Genomic DNA, 18,574 nt, shown 5'->3' on the forward strand with positions numbered 1-18,574 from the left:
TAGAGTTGGATGAAAGAATTTTGACATTTTAACATTTCATCAAGTCATGAATGATATACAATGATAATATAAACACAAAATACAAAGAAGGCAAATAAATTTCAATTCAAATTCAAATAATGAATGGACAATAAAGAAATTGAAGTATGTTAGTGTGATATATTTAAAGAGAAGAACTAATTAGAAATAAACAACGATTCTATTCATATTAATTGTTGTAATTAGTAAAGGATTGGAGACTGAACAATACAATGAACAAAGAAATAAAGATGATAATAAACGTGAAGATAACATGATTGATTCAACAAGAACTACACAACATAAACATGAGAATAAATATAACAATGATGAAAATACACAAAATCAAACATATAATCGGTTGACTAATACCATTCAAAATATTTATAATAATATACATTTGATAGCTGAAACACTATCAGAACCAGCACTAGCAAATTCACAATCTGCATCACAAGCATCAGGAATATCAACACCAACTGGAAGTGCAGTAACAACACAAGAAGGTAATAGTCCAGCACAGTCAGGATTAGCACCAGCAGAAAATCCAGCATCAACATCACCAAAAGGAAATGAACCACCAGCAAAAGTAGAAGGAAATTCACCACAATCAGGAGTATCAGCACCACAATCCAAACAAGTATCAGGAGATACACCAGAAGGAGGTTCATCAACAACTCATTCTGAGATTGTAACTCCAGGAGAATCAACACCTAAATCTGGAACAGCACCAACAGAAGGAGGTTCAGTAACAACCCAAGGAGATACTACACAAACACCATCAAAATCAGAAAAATCAGAAAAACCACAAGCTACAGAAACAAGTGCACAAACACCAACAACAACACACCCAGCATCAGGAAATGAAGCAACACACTCTACAGAAACAACATCACAACCATCAAGTACATCACCTGCATCACCACAACAACAAAACCAACCTTCATCAGTCTCAACACCATCAGGAAATGGACAAAAAACAGAAAAATCAAATGAACAAAAACCACAAAAAGAAGACTCAAAAGGACAACCTCAACAACCACCAAGTCAACCAAATTCATCAGCAAAACCAAGTGAAGAAACGTCACCAACTCAAACAACAAACAACCCAACACAAATAAGTCCATCAACTTCAACTCAACAACCAAAAGGAAATAAAGACACACAACAAAAAGATGAACCACCAAAAGAACAACCACAAAATCAACCACAAGATAATGGAAAACAAGATCATAATAAACCAGAACCACAACAACAAAATCATCCACAACAAAATGAAAAACAAGATAATAAAAATACAACTACTTCTGATATTTCACATGATAAAACTGTTGTTAGTTCTGTTGATATTTCTGATAATCACAATAATCTTGATGGAACATCAGGTGGTGTTTATGTTTTTTTGCTTTTGTTATTCATTTGTTCTTCTTCTAATTATTGTGTTTCTTTTTTTTTCTTTTCCTTTCATATTCTTCTTTATCTTTTATTCATATGTCTATAAAATATTTCCTATATTTCATTCATGTTTAATGTTATTATAAAATTGAATTAATTCATATCCATTTGAGATGAATGAATAATCAATATTATCAAAAATGACACGATAAAAGAATAAACATTGATATTAAAAGAAAATAAAAGAAAATGAATTAATAAATTCATAAGAAATAGAAAATGTCATGAATATATTATGAATGAATAAATAATAATGAAAACACAACATTTTAACACAAATATTATCATACAAATTGTTAGAATGGTTATTAATTAAATGAATAACAACATTTATAATCATATTTATATTAATTATATGTTGATTTATCATTATTGAAATAATGAAACAACAAATTAAAAATGAATATAAATAATTATGAAATAATTACAATATAAAACTATTGGATGAATTAAATATTTGATTAATCATATGTAAATATATAAAATATGAATAAAATAAGTGAAGTATAAGAGAATAATTGATATTAATATCATTTATATGATTCATTTATAACAATTTATTTTTTAATTTATTATTATTTCTTCTTTATTTATTTATTGTTGTTCTTCTATGAATTTTTATTTTCTTTTCTTCTTTATTTTTTTCTTATTCATCTCTATTTATTCTCTATTTAATATCACATTAACTCTTATTCTTCTTTTTATATTCTTCCATTTGTTATCACTTAGTATTAATCTTGTCTACTTTTATTTTCTTCTTTCATTATGTATTTATTCTTTGTATTTTGTTCATTTTTAATTAATCATTGAGTTAATTCAAATATCAAAATGTAAGAAATGACAATTCTTGTATAATGATTATTGATAATTTTTAATGGTAGTTTGTATTTATTAAAAGAAATCAAAACATAATTAAAGTATAATTATAAATATATTCGAATATTAGTATGTTAGTATGAAGTACTAAAATAAAAGTAATACTATACATTTTTATTATGTTCAATCAAAGAATTTAATTGAAAATGATTGAATTGATTATTTTATTTTGGTCTTTTTTTATTCTTCTTGATAAACACAAATTAATAATAGAATATAGGAATAATTAATAAAAGAGTAAGAAAGATGAAATAGAAACAAAAGAATAAGTATTTTGTTCAATGGTTTATGATAATTTTAGAATATACCAAACTAATTTTCAAAGATTTTTGGTAGTAGGCATTTCATATTTTTGTTTACCAAATTTAAAATATTAAAAGACTGAAATAATCCCAAGAAACACAATTTTGTTATAAATAAAATTTGATAAGAAAGGAAAGAAGATATTTAAAGAAAAAAAGAACAGAACTTCAAACAAGAAATCAAAATACATATATGAATACATTAAGTATAAAGTAAGAGATGAAGGACATGATTAAGAAAGAAGAAGCTAGTAATTAAAAGAAGTGAAAGTAAGAAGAAGTACAAAACAGGGAATATAAAATAGGAAGAAATAAGCAAGAGAAAGTTAAGAGACACTATCAAACAGATAGAGGAGATGAATAAAGAAATATAAAAAGAAAACAAAAACATGTAATTAGGAAATTAAACAAAGTAATGTGAAAGGATAATAATGAAAAGCATCTGATGAGATGACCATTTCCAAGAGTAGAATCTAAATAGAAAAGTAACACGGAATAAAAGGGACATTCAAATGATTAATGTGGTGATCAAATGAATGAAGAAATTAAAAGTAGTTTGAAGTTGTTTTTTGTATTTATTACTTAAGGAAACATTAAGAAAGCTTCATGATATACCACAGAGAAATGTCATGATCAACTATCCAATTAAATTATTACCTCGAGTTCATGATCCGAGTGTATGGAATTCACATAATCGAAACATGTTACAATGAAAAGGGATATAAATTGAAAAGGAAGTTGAAGAAAGTAATAAAGAAAATAAACAACTCATAGAAGATAAATCTGTTAATATAAAAAACAAGAAAAGAGAATAGCAATAGTAGAAGATAAAGAATAGAAATAAATATAATTGAATAAATTATTTAAAATATTTATGATAAAAATATAAAATAATAAAAAATAAACATAATAATAAGAAGAAGAAATGTATAAAGAATAGAATAATAAATATAAATATTAACATAATATTAAACAACAAATGGTTATAACGATTATACAATAAATAAAATTGTATTTAATAATTATTTAATATTATTATTAGTTATTATAAATATAACATTATTTCATTCATTATTTAGTTGTTTGTTTATTTTATTATTTTCATTTTTATTTATCTTTCATTATTTGCATTGTTCATTTCATTTAGTTATTCTTATTCTTCTTTATTCTTTTATTATCCTTTCTTTTTTTCTAGAAGTATTTATTCTATGATATATTATTTCATTTTTTAAGTTTTTATTCAATCAATTGTTATTTAATTTATTCTTTTTATTCTTTTCTTTATCATATTCACTTTCTTATTTTATCATTATCATATCACTTCTTATTATTTATTTCTTGTTTATTTTCTTATTAATATTTATTATTTCATTCTTTCTTATTCTTTTTATTTCTTTTTGTATTTATTTTTCTTTATTTCATGGATTATTTCATCATCATTCTCATTTAGTTTGTATTATATGTTATTTTTATCATTAATTTATGTAATTGACTGATTGTATAAAGAATAAAATTCAAAGAACATCACATAATATTTAAAACATATTCCAAATAAAGAAACGTTTCATATCATTTAGTATGTTAAAAGGTGTTGTACAGAAATTGTTATAAACACATTTAGATTATGGTTTATTATTTATTTGTATTATTAATTGTATTATTATTTTTATTTTATTTCATTATAATAACAATTTTAACATATTTATTTAACATATTAACTGTATTATGATAGAAAATAACAACATAATGAAATAGAATGAATAATAACATGAAAAATAAACAATATAAATAATAGAAGATAAAACAACAGAATAATACAGAGAAATAATAATAAACAAAGACATGAGTGATATGAAATTAATTAATATTATTTCATTGTATTTTATGTTAATTGTAATTTATTCTTTTATTCTTTATTTTAATTTGATTTGTTTTTCATCTTATTTTTGATAATAATGAATAAAATCATTAAAAATGAATAATTAATATGTTTAAATGAATGAAGTGTAGTTATGAATAAATTATTATTTTACAATATTCAATCATTTGTATCATTTCAAACACGAATTAATTCATTTATCTAATCATTGAATATGAAAAGAAACAAAGAAATGAAAAGATAAAAGTGACATTAAGAAATAAAAAGAAGTGATAAATAACAAATAGATGAATAGAAATGAATGAATAGATGAAAATGAGAAGATGATAGAAAGAATGAAATAAGAGAATAAATTAAAAAAAAAAGAACTTAATAATAAATAAGAGATGGAATAAAATAACAAAATAATAAAAAGAAAAACTTAAAAATAACAAAAATGGGAATAACACAATCAACGTCAAATAACAAATCAAATGACAAAACAAAAGAAATCATCAAACAAATAGAAGAATTGACAGAAAAAAGAATATCAAATATATTATTTGATTCGGATAAAGATGATTGGAATAAAGATACATCAGTATTTATTCAAAGAATATTGAATAAAAAATATATAATAATTATTATTGAAGATGAAGAAGGAAATAGATTTGGAGGATATGTTAGTGAGAAAATTGATAAAGTTAGTAGGATATATGATTCAAAATCATTTGTATTTTCATTAGAATCAAACGGAAACATTGAAGAAATGATGAAATTTGATATTATACAACCAGAATATGCATTTAAAATATGTAATCAAAAAGATAATTGTTTGTTTTCATTTGGAATTGGTGATATTCTTGTTTATAAAGAAAATGATAAAACAAAATCATGGTGTTATCAAAATTCATTTGAATATGAAGGAATTGAAAATGCACTTTGTGGAAAACATGATTTCACACCGAAACGAATCATAATAATTGAAATGAAATGATTCAATCTTAATTAATTGAAAATGAAATAAAAAAAGAATAAAAACAAATCAATGAAGAATATAAACATTTCATATCATCTGCCAATGAATGAAATGGTGAATTAAAAATAGACATAATTCAATGTTGATTTATTTTATTTCATTTAATGAAATATTCAATGAGGGTGTTTTTAATAAATAAGAAAAGAAATAAGAATAAAAGAGAAATAAAATTATACAAATGGTGATATTAATTAATTTAATAATAAATGATTATAATGAATTTCATCATTATTATAAATTAGATAATTATTGAATAGTTATTATTTGTTGTTTTATTTCTTTTATTTCTTTATTCACTTTATTTCCTTTCTTATTTTATTCTTTATTTGTTATTCTTTATGATTGTATTTGTATTTATATGATTTTATATTCTTGTTATTATTTATATTTATTCTCTTTATTTTCATATTTCATTTAATGTTTATTATCATATTGTATTATTTAATGATGAAATTGTATGAATAGTTGTTAGTTATTTAATTATTATTTCATGATATTGGATATTATCATTGTTTTATTCTTCACAATTAATTGTTCATATTTTCTTATTTTATTGTATTTATTTCATTTTCAATATTAAATATTTATATTAAATATTCATTTGAAGTATTTGTTTTGTTTTAGTTTATATTAAAAATGTTTAATAAGAAAATTGATTGTTATTGAATATTCATTATAACTTTTATTTATTTCTTTAGTTTTCATTTAATTGATTCAATTAATTAGTTCGGCATCCACACTTCATACATGTGTTTGGTTTACGTAATTTACTATAACATTTTCCACATGCTTTTGCTGGTGTTGCACTTCCAAGTGTTTTTCCACAAATCAAACATTTCGATCCTCCTTTTCTACATGAATGACAAAGAAGTACAACTGATCCACTCTTCAATTCTGATCCACAGAACATACATTGTGTTTTACACCCTGAGCAAACTGACATTGTTTCTTTTCTCTTTCTTTTTCCTTTTATATTCGTTTTATTTTATTTTTATATTCTTCTTTTACATTACTTTTTTGATTTTTTACATTTGAATGACTCATAAATGAATTTAACATTATTCTGAGTGATGTTTAATTGTTATAAACATCATTTATATTCTATTATTACATATTCTAATTTATGAAATGTTTAATGATATTGTTGTGATGAAATAAACAAATATTAGTGTGATGTTAATTTAATTTATTTCATATAAAATTTCAATGAAGAATTTCATCTTTGATGTTTATTTTATTATCATTTGTTATTTAATTTCTATTTATTATTATCATTTTTATTGTTTCATTTCTTCTTTTATAATTTGATTTGTTTTATAAATCTTCATTATAATACATTGAAAATTATTTATGATAAATAAACAAAATGTGAATTAAATAATTGATGAATTAAGTATGATTTTAATGTCTTTCTATTATTACAAATAATATCATTATTCATTTCATTCATTATATTTATAATGTTGAAAATTGAATAATATTTAATGATATTCATTATAATAACATATTCATTTAATTCAATTGATACAATAAAAAATAGAAAGTAGAATAATGAAATATTAAATAACAATGAAGTTATTAAAAATCTTTAAGTTAATAATAAGATACTGAAGAATGATGAATTATTGATGAACAAGTTAAGAGAAAAGAAAGTTAAACACTAAATAACAAGAAGATGAAATAAAAATAAGAACAATTCAAATAAATAAATAACAACAACAATAAGAATAATACAAATAACAATCAAAAAATATTATAAAGAAAATTAACAATGAAAGAAATAGAGAAACAATGATAACATCAACAAGATTGAATATAAAAATGAATGAAACTACAACAATAAAAATAGAGAAGTAGAAATAAAGAATACAAAAGAATAAACAATCAAGAAGTTGAAATATATAATTGTTCTTAATCATTTTATTCATCAAATACAACCATAACACTGTCATAAATGAAATATAAATACTAAATATACACTAATACTTTATTTGATGTTATTCCAAATCAAAACATAATAGAATTGTTTATATGAAAGAAACAACAAGGATTAATATTGGTATTGAAGTGTTATGAATGATAAAGATAAAGAAAATACAATAATCAATGAAATTCTGAAATAATTCAACAAACACACTATTTTATCGTTTATTTCGATTATTGTTGAATGAAGAATTTTTCATACATTAACACTCAATGTGAGAATTGTCAGTCACATCTTTCATGAAGTTCTTTAACTTGTTAGAAAAGAAGAGGATTGATAAAAATACATATTCTTCAGATGGAGAATGACATTATCCAAGAATATTATCAGAAGCAGAATTACATATCTTAGGCATTATGCTCCCATCATAGAGTATAAAACACAAGCAACACTGCTCTAAAAATAAAAATGAACAAAAGAATCGATTATATTTTCCACTTTAAATCTGACTGAATGTCATGTTTCATACAACAAAACGATGAACAATCCCCTTCATCGACAAACAATCAAAATACTTACTTACAACATTTATTGTCGTCCACCAGGAATTACTGCACGAGGAAATGATTATAAGAAAGAAAGACTAATGACGTTTTGTGATGAAGAACTTAACAAGTATGACATAGTGGCATTTCAAGAGTTGTTTGGTGCATTTTCATCTAAACGACGAATCTTCATAGAAAAAGCAAAACAACAAGGATTTGTGTATGAAGCTCATCTAGAAAGACCAAAATGGCCTATCTATCCAGTTGATGGTGGTGTATGTATATTATCACGTTTTCCCATTGTAAGTCAACACCAAAAGATTTATACAAGAGGATGTTATTCAGATGGAGCATCTGCAAAAGGAGTTATTCATACAAAAATTGACATTGGATTTGGAAAAGAAATTCATCTGTTTTCTACACATCTTCAAGCAGATTATTATGAAAGTAGAGAAGACAATGCCAAATCAAGACGTCATCGAAATACACAAATCAGTGAATGTCTTCATTTTATTAATGAATGTACAGCACATGACAATGATCCAATCATATTTGAAGGAGATTTAAACATTAAAGGAGGAACAAAAGAATATGATGATTTTCTTACCACACTCCATTCTAATGAATTTGATATTGAAGCACATGACTTTTTGTTTGAGGATAAGAAAGTTCATCCAATCACACACAGTGAAGTTATTGATGGAGAACAAGTTGATACAGTCATTACATCTAAAGTTCCAGCACCGATTAATGCACGACTTGATTATATTTGGGGAATTAAGAATGGAAGAGAAAGAAAAGAATTAAAAGCCATTCAAACAAATGTATGTAAATTTCAAACAACAAACAAACCATTTCCTTATATGTCTGATCATTATGGAGTAGAAGTGACACTAGAATTATTGTAACATATATTTAATTGACACTTATCTTTTGTTTATTTTTACTAAAACTTATCTTTTTTATAGATAAAGAGAAGTACCAAACTCAGTTAGAAATTCTTATATAATTAAAAGTACATTTGTCATTTTTATTTATTTATTTCTATAATTCCTTGTTATTAGTTAAGATTAATATCACATTCATTTTATTTGTTGTTTCTATTTGTGAGTTATATTAATATCAACTAAATGTATTTTATTTTGTTTCACAATAAAAGTACGTTTTGCTTCATTTGAAAGATTCTAAATGTATTTACATTTGACTAATGAATTATTATAAAGTAATTGTACAAAATGACTCTTGTATGAATGTAAACTCTCATTTAATACTAACTATGATATTGTTTGATTTAGTGAAGTTGATGTTATTAAATTTACTATGATAATATATTCAAATAAACAAGAATAGTCAAATGAAGAAAATACACAATATTCATAATATTACATTCATTGAATTGAATGGATACTCATTAGAACATAACAATACAACGATTTGATGTAGAAAAATATTGAATTGAAAGAAGATGAGAATGATTTGATATTCAAAAGATGTTAAACAACAAATTAAAAAGAAAATAGTCAAATGTCTTCAGTAAAAGATATTCAAACCATTGTTGTAGTGTTAATAATGAATTATCAACTAAATTCAATAAATAAACAAAGAAATTGTTAATGAATAAAATATACATCATAATATTAAAGTATTCAATTAAATCATTAAAGTATTAAGATGTATTTGTTTATTTAATCACTGCCAATGAGACAATGTGTATAAGATAAAATATATGTTATTGTCAATGAATATTGAGATAATTTAACTTTATTTTATTCATTAGCAAATGAAATATTCATATTATGATAAGTTCATAGTACTAATTATATCACACAGATATAACAAAACATCAGTTAAAATATCAATAATGATTCTGTGAATGTTTAATATGAATTATACAAAAATGAATATGAAAATAATAATCAAATAATATAGTATGTTAATGTCTCTTCATAATAACAATATTTATAATGAAAACATTGATATTCTTTGATATTTCATTGAAAGTGACAGAAACTAACTATCAACAAAACAAAAAAACAGAAAATTAAAGACAATGAGATTGGCAATGAATAATTAACACAATAAATAATTCAAACTCTTTCTACAACATATCATTGAAATCAATAATAAATCAATTATGAATTATTTAATAGTTAGATTTTCATCATATTGAGAAGTGAATGATTCACTTTATTCATCATAATTTATTTCTTGTGAATTGATGTTTTTCAACCATCATTAATTTAAATATTCTTCATTTAAGTTGTTATTTGAATTTAAATTTAATGATTATTAAAACTCACCATTCTTTGTTTTATTATTTTATGTTGAATATATCTAATAACAGTGTGACTATGTTTCATTTCATTGACTATCATCATTCATTTATCACTTTGTCTTAATAATACCAGTACATTCAATTTAAAATTATTATTAATAAATAGAAATAGTTAATTAAATGTTAATAGATTTTTCATATATTCTTCCTAGTTTAGTGGAGATTAATTCCTAAGCTGTTTAAAAAGAGTAATCTTTTTCTTTAACTTATCATTTATGTTTTTCTTGCAAAATGAGAAAATCATTTATTTGCTTTATTTTTTCCTATTAATGTCTTCTCATCCTTCTTCTGCTTATTTCTTCTTTTTAACCTTTTGTTTATTTTCTGCCTTAATTTTAAATAATTTCATTTCCTCTTTTTTACTTTATGAAAAAGAGAAGAAAACATTTCATTACTAGTATATTATTATGTTTAATTTTCTTTTATTCTTACCCACACTTTAGTACTTCCTTATATTACACCATGTAATATTCTATCATAACATCATGCTACACCCTTTGCAGTATTCCCTAATACATTTCTAATTTAAATACACTGTCATAACCAGAAAATAACAAAGAGAGTTAAAACATCAATTATATTAATGTTTGTGTGGTGTTTTAGACATGCCACATTCTTTCTTATTTCTTTAAAAAAAAGAAAAAATAAACCAATGGAATTAATCTATTAATAAAGATTCTAAAAAATTCATCTGGCAAAAGAATTTTTCTAAAAACGTCGAAACTAATCTTAATTGATCGAACGTTGTCTTGAGTTTTTTTAATGAATGTTTTGTTATTGGATTTTGGTTTGAAAACTATTATTTAGTACATCATCTTAAACGAATTGATTTTTTTATTGAGCTCTGTACTAATAATAGAAAGACTAAATCGTATTTAAACTGTTTTCTAATGAACTTATTTCATCAAATTAATGGTTGCTAAAGTTCTTGTTCTTCTTGGTACTCTTAGAGCAAATTCTAATAGTGCTGCTTATGCAAATGCTTTTATTGAAGGACTTAAATCAAAGATGGAAATTGATGTAAAAACCATTAATTTAACAAAGAAAGCAGTTAGTGGATGTAGTGAATGTTTTGCTTGTGTTCCTCACAAAGAATTATTTTGTACAGAAAAAGACGAATTTATAGAAATAGCAAATGAATTTCTTAATGCAGACATTGTTTTATTTGCACATCCAGTATTTTGGCTTTCAATTCCTGGAGAAGTTAAGAACTTTATTGATAGAATGATTTGTGTATTTGACTTTGATACTAATACATGCAAAGATTCATTTAAAGAGAATTTTGGAAAGAAATATGTTGTTTGTATGCCAAATTGTAGAAGAACAACAAAAGAAACTGCTGTGAATGCTGAAAAGCCTATTGAATGTTTTTGTGAAATGTATGGAATTCCATATTCTAGTGTTTATTTATTTGCAAATAATATGGATGTGACACAAAATGTTCAACAAAAAGAAACTGCAAAGAAAGCAGGAATTGAATGTGGTGAGAAATTAATGAAACAGAACAATCAATTTTAATTTAATTTTTCATTAAAAATTCATTATATTCTTATTTTTAATGTTTTATACCATTTATTTTATAAACAATATATTAATTGGAATATGTTTTATGATGTTGTTACTATTATTGATATTTTCATTCAATCTAATTTGTTTGTGTCTTTATTTTGTTCTATTTATCATTTGTTCAGAATAAATATAACATAACACATACAATATAAAGAAGAATATAAGTAATTACACAAACCAAATAATTAATTCAAAAGAAAAACAAACAATATTCTGTATAAATAAAATTATTTAAATAAATAAGTTGATGAAGATAGTATTCTTTCTATAAAATATCAAATAAAAATAAAAAGAAATAATCTGTAACATGACATTGAGAGTATGAATTGAACAATAAACTTTATTATTTTTTGAGAAATTCAAAGTAATGTATATTCTCTAAAGAAATAATGCTAATTTCTAGAAATGAAAATCAAAGAATATACATAAATACAAAATAATGAAATAAGAAAATAAAAATAATGAAATGAAACAATAAACGTTTAAACAAATAAATTACAAAACAAGAAAAAATAAAGAACAAGAAAATAATTTTTAACTGATTAAAAGAATGAAAAATAATTAAAAATAATATAAAGAAGAAACAACAAAAAATCTTATTAAACTATATTGAATGATGTAAAATTCATCATTCATTTAAAACTGAATAATAGATAAAATGAAAAAGTGAAAATAATAATACACAATAATATATTAATGAAATTCAATATTATTAAGAAATGATTTGAAATAACTTATTACAATTTCTATTCTATTAGAATAATTGAAATAATTAATAACTTAAAAAGAGTAATGAGATGAAAATAAAATACAACAATGAAATATTTAGTTATAGTAAAAGTATTGTAAAATCAAATTAACAAAACATAAATAAACAAATATAATTAGATATTCACAAACAAATAAAAAATAATACCATTTGAATAATTAAAAGTTTTGTAAAAATGAAATATAAATAATAATTACAATAATATAATGTTTAATGATATTTTAAGGGGTACGAAAATCAGCAAAGAAAAAATGCATCTAAATAATTTACAAAAAAGAAAAAAGAAGCAAAATATTTTGCATCAATAGAATATTCAATTTATTATATTTTGCTCATAAAAAAAAAATAAAAAAAAATATGATAAATACAGAATATGTATATATTTATGTAAATATTTTATAATCATTTGTATTCATTTTGTATGAAATATTAGTGAAATAAATGATTTGATGAATCATATTTAATTATATTCTTTATTCTTTTATTATTATGTTATTTATGTATTTTATTTTTATATATTTATATCTCTTCTTATAATATGTATATCATCATCTTATTATCTATATATTATTATATTCTTTAGATTATCTTCTTGTTATTCTTTTCTATTTAGATGTATTTATTTATTTAATTATTCATCTTTATCATTTATATCTATTTTCATTTATATCTATTTTCATTTTATATTTATTCTCTTTTGATTTATATTGTTTTTATCTTTTATCTTTTGATTTTATTATTATATCATTTATTATCATTTCTCATTTTATTTATCATTTATTCTTATTATTCTTTTGTTTTATATTCTATATCATATATTCATATCATTTATATTTTATATTTTATCACTTATTACATGTTATATAATAACATAACACATATGATTGATTATATAATAAACATCATGATGAAATTATACATATAAATAATAAATATAAAAATAAAAAAATATTTTTCAATAATAAAACAATATTAATTATTTTGAATCATTGAATTATACACTTTTATTTCATATTTCTAATTTTTACAATAAAAATACACTTTTTATTCTTCTTTTCTTCTTTTATTATTTTCTTTTTTTACTTTTTATCTTCTTTTTATCTTATTCTACTTCTTAATTTATATTCTTTCTTTTTTCGTTGTTGTTTCTATTTCTTTCTTCTATTATTTATCAATTTTATATTCATTTATTCATTCTCTTTTTATTTCATTTTTATTAGTTCTTGAGTATTGTATATCTCTTTATTATTTCATTTATATATTATCAAAATATATGTTTAATTGAATTTATGCTGAACAAAATATTAAATAAATAAACACTTTCATTGTTAATTATTTATTATTTATTCTGAAATGTTGTGTATATTTATTATATTAAATTAATATGATGAATGAATATCAATATTATTGTTTATTTGATTTTAAAAAATAATAAATGAATATGAAATAATGAAATAAAATAATGAAATAATGAAATGATAATGAAATAGAATAATCTAATATTGAACAAATCAAATAAAGAATATATTGAATATATCATTATTGTTACATTATTATTTGTTATTTCAATTATTAAATATTAATACATTATTATTCAAGAATATTTAATTGATATTTTACAATTTCATTTTCATTTTATTTAATAAATGAAATATGAATAATAAATGAATGAAATAATAATGTAATAAATGAAATAATAAAAATAAATGAAAGAATAAATAATAAAGAAATATGATGTATTTAATATATAATATAATTTATTATCAAATATAATAATATAAAATAATGAATTATTTTTATTTCAAAATATTTTGCATCAATAAAAAATGTTGCTAAATATTTTGCATCATTAAATTTTGCACTTTTTTTATTGCACTTTTTTTATTTGTTACAATAAAATTTGCATCCTTTATTTTTTTCATTCTTTTCTTCTTTTATCATTTCTTTTGTTTTATTACACTTTTTCTTCTTTATTTTTATATTCTCTCCTTTCTACTTTTATTCTTTCTTCATCATATCCAACTTTTTACTTTCTTTTTATTCTTTTATATCATTCATTCTCTTCTTTTTCAATTATTTGCTTTTTTTCGTTGCCATAAATAATAATTTATTGAAATATAAATTATTTGTTATTAATAATATTAAAAGAATAAAAAGAAGAAAAATTGAATGACGGATATCTTAAAAATAAATTAAGTTCAAACTAAAAATAAAAAAGAACTAATAAATAATAAAATAATAAAAAAAGAATGCAAATAGGATATAATGAAATAATGATTGTATCAAAGTATTTTGAAGATATTAATGATTTTATTAATTTAGAAATTGGAATTAAAAGATTTAGAGGAAATATGGAATGATTTCATTTTAATCCAATTCCATTGAATCAATATTCAAGAAAATTGTTTCCTAATATTGAAACATTTCATATTTATAATAAAGAAGATAAAATATTTAAAGATGGAAGAATATTTAAATATATAATATGGTATAAAGTGAATTATTCAAGATATTTAAAAGAGAAAAAAGGAATGAATGAATATAAAAATATCGAATATACGGAATATGATAGAATTAAATATGGAAATACAATACCAAAAGAAGTTAATTCACTTGGAAATGAATGTTTTTATTTTTTGTAATTCATTAACAACAATTAATATTTAATAATTGATTGTAGAAATACAAAGTGAATGTTTTAATGAATATTATCATTAAAATTAAAACAAATAAAATTAGAAAATGAAACAGAAAAGTTAATTTCTAATTGAATAAATCATTAAAGATTTTTATTAAATCAACAATGTGTTTTTATTAAATTGATAGTAACTAAACATGTCAATTCAATAAAATAAATTCTTATTTGTGTAATTCATTTGAGTTAATCACATTACAAGCATATGTTTGAAAATTATGAAAGTAATGTTATGATAAATGTAAATCATTCATATTAATTGTAATTTCATCATCACTTAATACTTTAAATCATTGTTGTTTTAAATACTATTCAATATTATGTATTTTCAATATTCTATATAAAGATATTGAATTTTAAGAATGATGTTTTATTGATGTAATGAATCATTGAAAATACAATTTATTTTCATATTCTTTTAAATTTAATATTAGTTATTCCATTAATTAAATAAATCATTTAAAATTAAATAATGTGTTAAATTGTTATTTTGAAATTATAGTATTAGAATAAAATAAACATCATTCTTGTCATTAATTTGAAAATTCATTATGGCAATGATATATTTTATAGTTTTATTCAATTTCATTACAAAATATTGTAATAAAAGATAATTTAAATTCAGTTATTAAATATTAAAATAGAAGAATGAATAAAACAAACAATTCATAACTTAAATTATTTTAATAATAAATAGAATAAAAACACAATAATTAAATATTTAAGATAAAAATAAAATGAAATAATACATTCATTATTTATTTATGTCATTTCTTATTTTGTATTTCATTCTTTCTATTTATTTATTCTTCTTATTATTTATTTAATATTAAATATCATATGAATTGAATGTATGTATTATTTGTTATAATTATTAATGATATATTCTTATTTATTATTAATGTTATTGTTTGTTGTATTCTTATTTATTCATGTTTATCAGTGTTATATTTCATTCATGATTAATGTATAAAATAAATATGTATCTTTGAATGAGACAAAATAAAAATAATTCATTACACATTTGAAATTCAATTTAAACATATTTATTATTTACAATGATATTCAAATATTTTGAAATGGTATTTTAATATTAAAATTTAATTATACTCAAACAACATCTCTTTCTTTTGTTTAATTTACAATTTATTTTATATTAGATCAATGAATAGATATTATAATTTGTATATTGTATATTTAGAATTTATTTTATATTTTCATTTGATAATTTTAAAGAATTATTGTTGTTTTATATTTAGATATTGTTTTCATATATTTTCTTATTTCATGAATAAAGATATTTTCTTATTGTTATTTTAATATTAATTCTTATTGTTTATTCATATTGTTTAAATAAAAGAATATTTGTATTTAATATTAATTCATATTAATTCTGATTGTTATTTTCATTTAATGTTATTCTTTATAATATATAATGTTTATCAATAAACAATATGTTGAATTATATTCATTTATATCATTAGAAAATATTATAATTGTTAATTTATTTCAATTTAATAAATGACAAGAATTATAATAGAAATTTAAATATTAAATGATTGTTTGTTGTTGATTTATTTTATTTATTCTTTATTTTGTTATATTGATTTATTGTTTATACATTTACATGTTATTTGTATGAATGATGAATGTTTTAATAATGTATTTTGATATTCATCATAAATTATCATTATTTTGTTATTAAAATATTCAAATTACATTTATTTTATATTAATTTCATTCATTATTAAATTAATAACATCATACACATTTAGTATAACTCATTTTCATTATTTGTATTTTATTTGTTTGTTTCATTATATTCTTTATTTCATTTCTTTATTCTCTCATATTCTCATTCTTCTTTATTTATTTTTATTTCTTATTTTCAATTTCTTTGTTTTTATTACATTAAACATTGATGAATTTAAATTATTTGATTTTTCTATTAATTTAAACAAATTTATTTCAATTAATCAAATATTGAATTATTATTATCATTTCTTCAATTACATCACAACACAATCTGATGTATTTTTATTACTTTTGTTTTCTGTTACAGTTCTAGTACTAAATAATTTCCATTTACCTACTATTTCTTCTCCATCATAGTTGATTTTAATTTCTCTTCTGTATGTATTTATTTCATATGTTATATCTGACTTTGTTTCTTTTATCATTTTAGTTTCTTCTTTTTCTTCATATTTAATTTCTTTATATTCACTGATTAATTTCTTAATTTCTTCTTCATCAATTAATTCTAATCCTCTTCCCCATTCAATTAATCTTTCTATTTCATTTTCTGATCTGCTATTATCAGATTCTTCATCTGGTTGTGAATCTACATAATACATTGGAATATCAAATTCTTCATTTGTTTTATTTATTTGATTTATAAATGAAATTATGTTTTCTTTGTATTGTTCTTTCTCTTTTTTACCTTTTTCAAGTTGCTTTTGTTGAATAAGGCTATAGCATTTAGTCCAAACAATACAAACGTGTTTCCAAATGTCTTTTATTGTGAAAATATCATTTATAATTGCAATAATTTGTTTAGTATTATGAGTAAATTTATTTACATTATAATTCATTGTAAATATAATTCCTTGTAATCCTTCAGCTCTAACGCAATCAACAATATTCTGAATATGTTCTTTATCAAATCTATAATAATCATTATCATTAAAACCAGGTGTATCAATAACAACTAAATCACTTCTATCTCCTTCTCCAAAACATTTAAGAGGTTTATTTGTTTTTGAATTTGGACTATCACTTACTCTAAAAACATTCTTCTGTAAAATGAAATTACCAAATGAACTTTTCCCATTTCCTGATTCTCCAATTAATAGTAATTTTGTTTGTTTTGGTTTTAATTCATCTTCTTGTAAACTCATTAATTCACCTTCTTGTAAACTCATTATTTATTTTTTTAGTTCCTATTTATTTAAAAGACTTTTCCAATTCAGGATATACAACTAATTTTAATGCCATGGCTATTGTGTAAAACCTTAGGGTCTTGTAAAGAAAAGCAAACAAGACATAGAAATACAAGGTTAAATACCAATAACACCAATAAAAGATATTACGATGATAATAAAAGATATCACAATTATAATAAAAGAAATTACAAGAGAAAAGGGTTTAATAAACAACAAAGACAAAGAAGAACGAATAAAAAACAGGATA

General features: G+C 20.7%; 4 protein-coding genes across 4 annotated transcripts, besides 3 other annotated features; 3 read left to right on the top strand and 1 right to left on the bottom strand.

Annotated features, from left to right (window-relative positions):
• Positions 1-292: 292 nt before the first annotated feature.
• EHI_067700 (proteoglycan-4 precursor, putative) lies at positions 293-1,519 on the top strand (the record flags this gene model as incomplete). Its single annotated transcript, XM_001914069.1, has 1 exon — positions 293-1,519. The coding sequence occupies one exon, from the start codon at positions 293-295 to the stop codon at positions 1,517-1,519; it is 1,227 nt and encodes a 408-aa protein (XP_001914104.1).
• Positions 1,520-8,010: 6,491 nt separating this feature from the next.
• EHI_067710 (phospholipase C precursor, putative) lies at positions 8,011-8,925 on the top strand (the record flags this gene model as incomplete). Its single annotated transcript, XM_001914070.1, has 1 exon — positions 8,011-8,925. One exon carries the CDS (start codon positions 8,011-8,013, stop codon positions 8,923-8,925), a length of 915 nt encoding a protein of 304 aa, XP_001914105.1.
• Positions 8,926-10,139: 1,214 nt separating this feature from the next.
• Positions 10,140-10,359: a repeat region.
• A 95-nt stretch (positions 10,360-10,454) lies between these two features.
• Positions 10,455-10,964: a repeat region.
• A 300-nt stretch (positions 10,965-11,264) lies between these two features.
• EHI_067720 (iron-sulfur flavoprotein, putative) lies at positions 11,265-11,870 on the top strand (the record flags this gene model as incomplete). Its single annotated transcript, XM_643101.1, has 1 exon — positions 11,265-11,870. One exon carries the CDS (start codon positions 11,265-11,267, stop codon positions 11,868-11,870), a length of 606 nt encoding a protein of 201 aa, XP_648193.1.
• A 5,524-nt stretch (positions 11,871-17,394) lies between these two features.
• EHI_067730 (AIG1 family protein) lies at positions 17,395-18,306 on the bottom strand (the record flags this gene model as incomplete). The annotated part of the gene is made up of 1 exon (XM_001914071.1): positions 17,395-18,306. The coding sequence occupies one exon, from the start codon at positions 18,304-18,306 to the stop codon at positions 17,395-17,397; it is 912 nt and encodes a 303-aa protein (XP_001914106.1).
• A 34-nt stretch (positions 18,307-18,340) lies between these two features.
• Positions 18,341-18,574: part of a repeat region that runs on past the window's edge.

This window comes from Entamoeba histolytica, genomic scaffold (assembly GCF_000208925.1).
Source record: "Entamoeba histolytica HM-1:IMSS scf_1104750517327 genomic scaffold, whole genome shotgun sequence".
Classification (NCBI taxonomy): domain Eukaryota; phylum Evosea; order Mastigamoebida; family Endamoebidae; genus Entamoeba; species Entamoeba histolytica.